At 47.1% G+C, this 8,814-nt stretch overlaps 1 protein-coding gene across 1 annotated transcript; it reads left to right on the top strand.

The window, feature by feature from the left end:
• The first annotated feature begins 766 nt into the window (after positions 1-766).
• On the top strand, positions 767-6,698 carry LOC119952441 (gastrula zinc finger protein XlCGF7.1-like). Its single transcript, XM_038776197.1, has 2 exons — positions 767-878; positions 4,390-6,698. The coding sequence occupies exon 2, from the start codon at positions 4,745-4,747 to the stop codon at positions 5,417-5,419; it is 675 nt and encodes a 224-aa protein (XP_038632125.1). The 5' UTR covers positions 767-878; positions 4,390-4,744; the 3' UTR covers positions 5,420-6,698.
• The last annotated feature ends 2,116 nt before the right edge of the window (positions 6,699-8,814 follow it).

Here is an 8,814-nt window from a genome sequence, read left to right as displayed (position 1 = left end):
TTGACTGACAAATGTTGAGGTGTTGGTTTCGAATCACAAGTTTTGACTTCCCATTTGAGCCTCGGGCACCTTTCTGTGTCTCTATTGCTCATGTCAATGACAGTCAGCGACGGAGCTGAGGGCTGAATTTAATGAGAATAACCCTCCAGTTAGCAAACTTCCATGAATATGACACAATTTATGTAAAGGGCTAAATCCAGATTTCGAGAAGACAGATTTTTAATTGGTAATGGGTTGAAGGACAATGGAGAACTGGCAGTACGGTGGAATTAAATCCAGGATAAGTACAGCCATGACAGAATGGCAGAGCACACTCGATGGGTCAAATGGCCTAATTCTGCTCCTATATCTTATGACCTTCTGAAAGGGGGAGACATTGATTTGCTCCCAGATGTTGCCCAGAGGAGGAAGTTTTAGTCTGAAACTCATTGTCCAACCTCCACATTGTGACATCACAAAGGAGCTCGTCCTCTAAATCAGCCAATAGGAATAAATCCGTTCCGCGGTGACGTCACTACATTTGAGCGCGAGTTCACGGGAGACCCGCCCCCACCCTTTGATCCCTCTCCCCCAGCAACCGTCATGACGGTTTCCAGGCAACCGGCTGACATCTCCGGCCAGAGCGAGAAGCCCCACCCCCCAACCCAGGACTGCGAATGTCTCAGGGAAAGCGGAATCTGCGCATGTGCAGGGTGAGCTCAATCCCGCGGTGCCCAATGGGAAGATTGGAGGACCGGAAGGACTCTGCTCCTCCGCCAATCAGAGCTCCCCCATTGTCTCAATGCGGAAGTTGGACATGGAGGTTTGTGCTGAGCAAAGCTGTTGCTCCCCCAACCGTGAATGAGCTTGAGCTGCACAGACTCCTGTCTTCAACATCTGTGAGTAAAACACTTTCTTTTCTCCCCCTTTCCATTTATTTTCTCATTCTGACCTTCAATTGGTGACGCAGCTACTGAAGGGAAAGGAAGTGATCCAGAGAGGATGCAGACTCTGGAAAGCTCGGCTCAGGTGTCTCTCTAAAGACATTGAAAGCCTTTGCTCCCTCAGCTTGACACATTTATTTGTCTGGCTAAAAGGATGGTCTCTTTCCTAATGTTCACAATTAAAGGGCTGGTTTCCCCAGGAGATGACTGACATTTAAGGGGACAGTAAACAGGGCAAATCCAACTCAGGCAATTACTTCTCTGTTGGTCTACTGTCCATCATCAGCAAAGTGATGGAAGCAGTCATCAAAGTTGCTATTAAGTGGCACTTATTCTGCAATAACCTGTTCCTGGAACCTCATTTGGGTTCCGCCAGGGTCACTCAGCCCCTGACCTCATTACAGCCTTAGTTCAAACTTGGACGAAAGAGCTGAATGCCAGCAGTGAGGTGAGAGTGACTGCCCTTGACATCAAGGCAGCATTTGACCGAGTATGGCATTAAGGAGCCCCAGCTAAACTGGAGTCAATGGGAATTGGGGGATAACTCTCCACTGGTTGGAGTCATACCTGGCACGAAGGAAGATGGTTGTGCTGATTGGAGGTCAATCATCTCAGCTCCAGGACATCACTGCAGGAGTTTCTCAGGGCAGTATCCTAGTCCCAACCATCTTCAACTGTTTCATCAATGATCTCCCTTCCATCATAAGGTGAGAAGTGGTGATGTTTGCGGATGACTGCACAATGTTCAGCACCATTCTCGACTCCTCAGATAATGAAGCAGTCCATGTCCAAATTCGGTAAGACCTTGACAATGTCCAGGCTTGGCCTAATAAGTGGCAAGTTACATTTGTGGTACACTATTGCCAGGCAATGACCATCTCCTACAAGAGAGGATCTAACCAGCACCCCTTGACATTCAGTGGCACTGCCATCGCTGAATCCCCCACAACCAACATCCTGGGGGTTACCATTGATCAGAAACTGAACTGGACTAGCCATGTTAATACTGTAGCTACCAGGGCAGGTCAAATTCTGGGAATCCTACAGCGAGTAACACACCACCTGATGCCCCAAAGCTTGTCCACCAGACATCGACAAGCACAAGTCAGGAATGTATGGAATACGCTCCACTTTGCTGGATAAGTGCAGCTCCAACAACACTTAAGAAGCTTGACACTATCCAGGGCAAAGCAGCCTGATTGATTGCACCGCCTTCCACAAACATTCAAACCTTCCACCACTGACAAATAGTAGCAGTTGTGTATACCATCTACCAGATACACTGCAGTAACTCATAAAGGTTCCTCAGACAGCACCTTCCATACCCACAACCACTGCCATCTAGAAGGACAAGAGCAGCAGATACCTGGGAACCTCACCACCTGGAGGTTCGCTTCCAAGTTACACACCACCCTGACTTGGAAATATATTGCTGTTCCTTCACTGTCCCTGGGGCAACATCCTGGAATACCCTCCCTAACAGCACAGGGGATGTAGGGCAGCATGGTGGGGCAGTGGTTAGCGCTGCTGCCTCACGGCACCGAGGTCCCAGGCTCAATCCCGGCTCTGGGTCACTGTCCGTGTGTAGTTTGCACATTCTCCCTGAGTTTGCATGGGTTTCGCCTCCACACCCCAAAGAGGGCAGCATGGTGGTTAGCATAAATGCTTCACAGCTCCAGGGTCCCAGGTTCGATTCCCGGCTGGGTCACTGTCTGTGCGGAGTCTGCACATCCTCCCCGTGTGTGCGTGGGTTTCCTCCGGGTGCTCCGGTTTCCTCCCACAGTCCAAAGATGTGCGGGTTAGGTGGATTGCCCATGCTAAATTGCCCATAGTGTCCTAAAATGTAAGGTTGGGGGGGGGGGGGGGGTTGTTGGGTTACGGGTATAGGGTGGATACGTGGGTTTGAGTAGGGTGATCATGGCTCGGCACAACATCGAGGGCTGAAGGGCCTGTTCTGTGCTGTACTGTTCTATGTTCTATGTTCTATATGCAGGGTAGGTGGATTTGCCACATTAAATTGCCCCTTAATTAGAAACAATTAATTGGGTACTTTAAATTTATAAAAAACAAATAAAAAAACAGCACAGGGGATGTATCTACACCTCAAGGACTGCAGTGTTTCAAGAAGGCAACTCACCACTACTTCGGAAGGGTAACTGGGGATGGGCAATAAATGCTGGCCTAACCAGTATTGTCCACATCCTGTAAATTAATTTTTAAAAATTTAATATCGGACAGAGATATGTTTAGTGTTGTTATATGGTATGTATTATATATATTATTGATGGTTCTGTAATAAAATACCTGTATTATTAGTTCTAGTTCTGTAATATAGTACTGTACCTACATTATATATTTCCAGTCATACAGTCATTGCAGCACTGACAGATTCAATTTGGGAACTCAAGTCAATGATTTTTCGTTGGAAAGACGGAGGTTGAGAGGGGACCTGATTGAGGTCTACAAAATTATGAGAGGTATGGACAGGGTGGACAGCAACAAGCTTTTCCCAAGAGTGGGGGTGTCAGTTACAAGGGGTCATGATTTCAAGGTGAGAGGGGGAAAGTTTAAGGGAGATGTGCGTGGAAAGTTTTTTACGCAGAGGGTGGTGGGTGCCTGGAACGCTTTACCAGCGGAGGTGGTAGAGGCGGGCACGATAGCATCATTTAAGAAGCATCTAGACAGGTATATGAATGGGTGTGAACAGAGGGAAGTAGACCTTGGAAAATAGGAGACAGGTTTAGATAAAGGATCTGGATCGGCGCAGGCTGGGAGGGCCGAAGGGCCTGTTCCTATGCTGTAATTTTCTTTGTTCTTTGTAATGCTGACTCTCTGAACAGCAATCCAGTCAGTCCCATTCCCCCTCGATATACCTGTTCCCCTGCAAGTTTATTTTCTTCAAGTGACCATCCTATTTTATTTTAAATTATTGATCATCTTGACTTCCACAACCCTTGTGGGCAGTGAGTTCCCTGTCATGTCCACTCTATGACTAAATAAAATTCTTCCTCAGATTTCCCCATCTCTAATCAGTAAATGTCCTTATATGGAGATTCTCTCCTCTTGTTCAGGTTTTAGTGAGTTTAGACTTGTTGATCAGCACCTTCAAGAAAATTGGGAGGGAAAGTAAATAAATACAGTCTGTATATTATACACATTTTTCATCCAGTAATATCAACATATATCTTTCTGGCAGCTTGCATGAAGGTTTTCAGGTCTCTGTATCCAGGACAGGAAGCAGTGAGCTTGGATCTGTCAATCAGCCTGAATTAGCACCTTCAGGAGAATTGGGAGGGTGAATATTAGATACAGCAGAGTGAGAATGGAGGGAGAGTGTGTGGGATTGAGATTTAGAGCATTTCAGGGAAAGAGAGAGAGGAAAGAATGTTCGATAGAAACTAGAGTTCTCTGTTCTGTGTTTCTATCCTGTACTAACTATGATTACTATTGTAAAATCTGTTTGCAGGAAGTGCGAACGAGAGGAGTTCGAGGCCGATATCTCAAACTAAATATCACGTCAAGAACTGACTGAGTCACTCAATTCTTGGGATCATCGGCCTTTGAATCTAGAAGAAGAAAGTTTGTCTATTCTGTCTGCTTCAAGAGATTTTTAACATCAGTGTGTCTGGAAAAAGCACCGAGACACACACACCCGTGTGAGACTGTTACAGAGCACTGACTGTGGAAAGAGCTTTAACCAGTGACACAGCCTGAAAAAAATACTACACCATTCACAGCAGAGAGAGACCGTACACGGTTCTGTGTGTGGACGAAGCTTCAATTGATCATCCAACGTGGTGAGACGCAGGATCTCCTGGACCATGGAGAAACCATGGAAATGTGAGGACTGTGGGATGGGATTCACAGCCCCATGCCAGCTGGAAAGTCATCAACGTAGTCACACTGGAGAGAGGCCTTTCACCTGCTCTCAGTGTGAAAAGGGATTCACTGACATTGGCAGCCTGCGGAGACACGAACGAGTTCACACTGGGGAGAGGCCGTTCACCTGCACTGTGTGTGGGAAGGGATTCACTCGGTTACCCAACCTGCAGAGACACCAGACAGTTCACACCAGGGAGAAGCCGTTCACCTGCACTGTGTGTGATAAAGGATTCACTCAGTTATCCACCCTAAAGAGACACCAGAGCGCTCACGCTGGGGAGAGGCCATTCATCTGCTCTGTGTGTGATAAGGGATTCACTCAGTTATCCAATCTGCAGACGCACCAGCGACTTCACACCGGGGAGAGGCCTTTCATCTGCTTTGTGTGTGATAAGAGATTCACTCAGTTATCCAGCCTGCTGAGTCACAATGTCACTCACACCAATGAGAGACCCTTTAAATGCTCTGACTGTGGGAATGGGTTTAAAAGCTCTCAGGTACTGATGATCCATCAGCGCATTCACACTGAGGAGAGACCGTTCAGCTGCTCTCACTGCACAAAGAGGTTTCGATCCTCAGCCAAACTGATGAAACACGAGCGAGGTCACACCTAACAATGAAGCAGAATACCCGGCGGCCTTGTTCATCGTGGCCGGGGACTTTAACCAGGCCAGCCTCGAGTGTCCAGTCAAAATTCCACCACCACATCTCCTGTCCCAACACGGGCCCCAACACCCTTGACCACTGCTACACAAACATCAAAGGCACCTCTCAATCCATCCCCCAACCGCACTTCGGAAAATCAGACCACAAGATGGAGCTCCTTCTCCTGGCATACAAGCAGAAACTTAAGCGGAGAATCCGGTTAAGAAGGTTGTGCAACGCTGGTCCGAGGCAACAGAAGAGCTCCTAAGCGACTGCTTGGAGTCAGTGGACTGGTCCATATTCAAGAACTCAGCAGCCAACCTAAACGGGTTTGCCAGCACCATCACAGACTTAATCAGCAAGTGTGTAGAAGATTGTGTGTCAAAGAAAGTAATATCTATGTTACCCAACCAGAAACCATGGTTTAATCGTGAGATTCACTCCGTACTGAAGGCCACGTCTGAGGCATTCAAGACAGGCGACCCTGACCTATGCAGGAAATCTAGGTACGACCTCCACAAAGCCAACAGGGACGTCAATAAACAATACCAGACTAAGCTAGAGTCACAGACTAATGACATGGACTCTCGTCGGTTGTGGCAAGGCTTCAACAACATAATGAGCTGCAAAGCCTAGAAGAATCTTTGGCAACAGGGCACCCCTCCCCGACAAATTCAATGCATTCTATGTTCACTTCAACAGGAAACCAACAAACCTTTGTCAACTGCCCCAGCAACCTTGGACACACTCATACCAACCGGAACAGCCTCCAAAGTCAGATCGGCCTTCTTGAAAGTGAACCCTCGGTAAGCGGCAGGTCCTGACGGGATCCCTGGTTGTGCACCCAGATACTGTGTGGACCAACTGACGGATGTGTTTCCGGACATCCTCAACCTCTCCCTACTCCATTCCGAGATTCCCACCTGCTTCAAGAAGACCACCATTCATACCGGTGCCAAAGGAAAACCAGGCAACGTGCCTCAATGACTACCATCCGGTGGCCTTGGCATCGATCATTATGATGTGCTCGAGAGGTTGGCCATGAGACACTTCAACTCCCATAATCCCAGCCAAGCTCATATCAAAACTCCAAAACTGAGAACTTGGCTTCTCCCCCTGCAACTGGATCATCAACTTCCTGACCCACAGACAGCAATCAGTAAGGATGAACAACAATGCCTCCTCCTCTGTGATAGTCCTCAATACCAGGGCCCCACAAGGCTGTGTACTTAGCTCCCTATACTCCCTGTACACACACGACTGTGTGGCAAAATGTGGCTCCACCTCCATGTTTGCCGATGACACGACTGCAGTGGGTCAGATCTCAAACAACGATGAGTCAGAGTACAGGAAGGAGATAAAGAACCTAGTGGCATGGTGTAATGGCAACAATCTCTCCCTCAATGTCAGCAAAACTAAGGAGCTGGTCATTTACTTCAGGAAGCAAAATATCTTACACACCCCTGTCTGCATCAATGGTGCCGAGGGGGAGATGGTTGACAGCTTCAAATTGCTAGCTGTGCAAATCACCAACAATCAGTCCCAATCCGCCAACGTCAACACTACGACCAAGAAAGCACAACAGTGCTTATACTTCCTCAGGAAACATTAGCATGTCTACATTGAATCTTACCAATTATTACAGATGCACCATAGAAAGCATCCTATCTGGCTGCAGCACAGCTTGGTATGGCAACTGCTTGGCACAAGACTTTAAGAAACTACAGAGAGTCGTGAACACAACCCAGTCCATCACCCAAACCTGCCTCCCATCCATTGACTCTGTCATGGCTGATATGTTCCCAGTGCCCCATTCTATCCCTGCAGCCCTGCAATTTAGTTCCCTCAAATGCCGATCCAATTTCCATTTGAAATCCTCCATTGTCTTCTTTTCCATACAACACCTCCCCCTCACAGATGGCGAGTTCCAGGTCATTATCATTCGCCGCATCAAAATATTCCCCCACCCCATCGCCCCTTCAATTCGATTTTCAAATTTGCTGATGACACCACCGTAGTGGGTCGTATCTCAAACAATGACGAGACAGAGTACAGAAATGAGATAGAGAATCTGGTGAACTGGTGCGACGACAATAATCTCTCCCTCAATGTCAACAAAATGAAGGAGATTGTCATCGAATTCAGGAAGCGTAGTGGAGAACATGCCCCTGTCTACATCAATGGGAATGAAGTAGAACGGGTCGGGAACTTCAAGTTTTTAGGTGTGCAGATCACCAACAACCTGTCCTGGTCCCCCCCATGCCGACACTATAGTTAAGAAAGCCGACCAACGACTCTACTTTCTCAGAAGACTAAGGAAATCTGGCATGTCAGCTACGACCCTCACCAACTTCTATAGATGCGCCAATGAAAGCATTCTTTCTGGTTGTATCAGCTTGGGATGGAGCCTGCTCTGCCCAAGACAGCAAGAAACTACAAAAGGTCGTGAATGTAGCCCAGTCCATCACGCAAACCAGCCTCCCATCCATTGACCCTGCCTACAATTTCTGCTGTCTCGGAAAGGCAGCCAGCATAATTAAGGACCCCACGCACCCAGGACATACTCCCTTCCACCTCCTTCCGTCAGGAAAAATATACAAAAGTTTGAGGTTACATACCAACAGACTCACGAACAGCTTCTTCCCGACTGCCGTCAGACATTTGAATGGACCTACCTCGTATATTAAGTTGATCTTTTCTCTACACCCTAGCTAATACTGTAACATTATATTCTGCAGTCTCTCCTTCCCTATGAACGGTATGCGTTATCTGTATAGCATGCAATATACAGTACTTTTCACTGTGTACCAATACATGTGACAATAATAAATCAAATCAAATAAACCTGTCATAATCTTGTCCACCTCTCTCAAATCTCCCCTCGACCTCCTTTGCTCCAAGGTGAACAATCCCAGCCTGACCTGAACAAACAAACAGAATATGTTAATACCTGGGATTGGACGGGAATGTTTAATTTCTGTTTGAAAGATACTGGGAATATTGTCCTGGAAAATAAATGATTGGAATGGTTACCTTGGGTGTGGTTGAATGGAATATATCAATCTGGTATCCACCTACGTTCTAGTGAAAGTATGGAATGTGTGGATGGGATGAATAAGTTGATCACTTTCTCTTGGAAATATTAACATGCTTTTAAAAAAAGTTTAGAGTACCCAATTATTTTTTTTCCAATAAAGGGACCCTGCACATCTTTGGGTTGTGGGGGTGAGACCCACGCAGACACGGGGTATGTGCAAACTCCTCACAGACAGTGACCTGGGGCCAGGATTGAACCCGGGTCTTCGGTGCCGTGAGATAGCAGTGCTAACCACTGTGCCACCCAGATATATTTACACACTGGCCC

Source organism: Scyliorhinus canicula, chromosome 17 (assembly GCF_902713615.1).
Source record: "Scyliorhinus canicula chromosome 17, sScyCan1.1, whole genome shotgun sequence".
Taxonomy (NCBI): domain Eukaryota; kingdom Metazoa; phylum Chordata; class Chondrichthyes; order Carcharhiniformes; family Scyliorhinidae; genus Scyliorhinus; species Scyliorhinus canicula.
This window is presented reverse-complemented; position numbering and strand designations above follow the sequence as displayed.

Excerpts from the sequence above, each read along its gene's own strand:
- LOC119952441 (XM_038776197.1), top strand. The coding sequence starts at position 4,745 with ATGGAGAAACCATGGAAATGTGAGGACTGTGGGATGGGATTCACAGCC.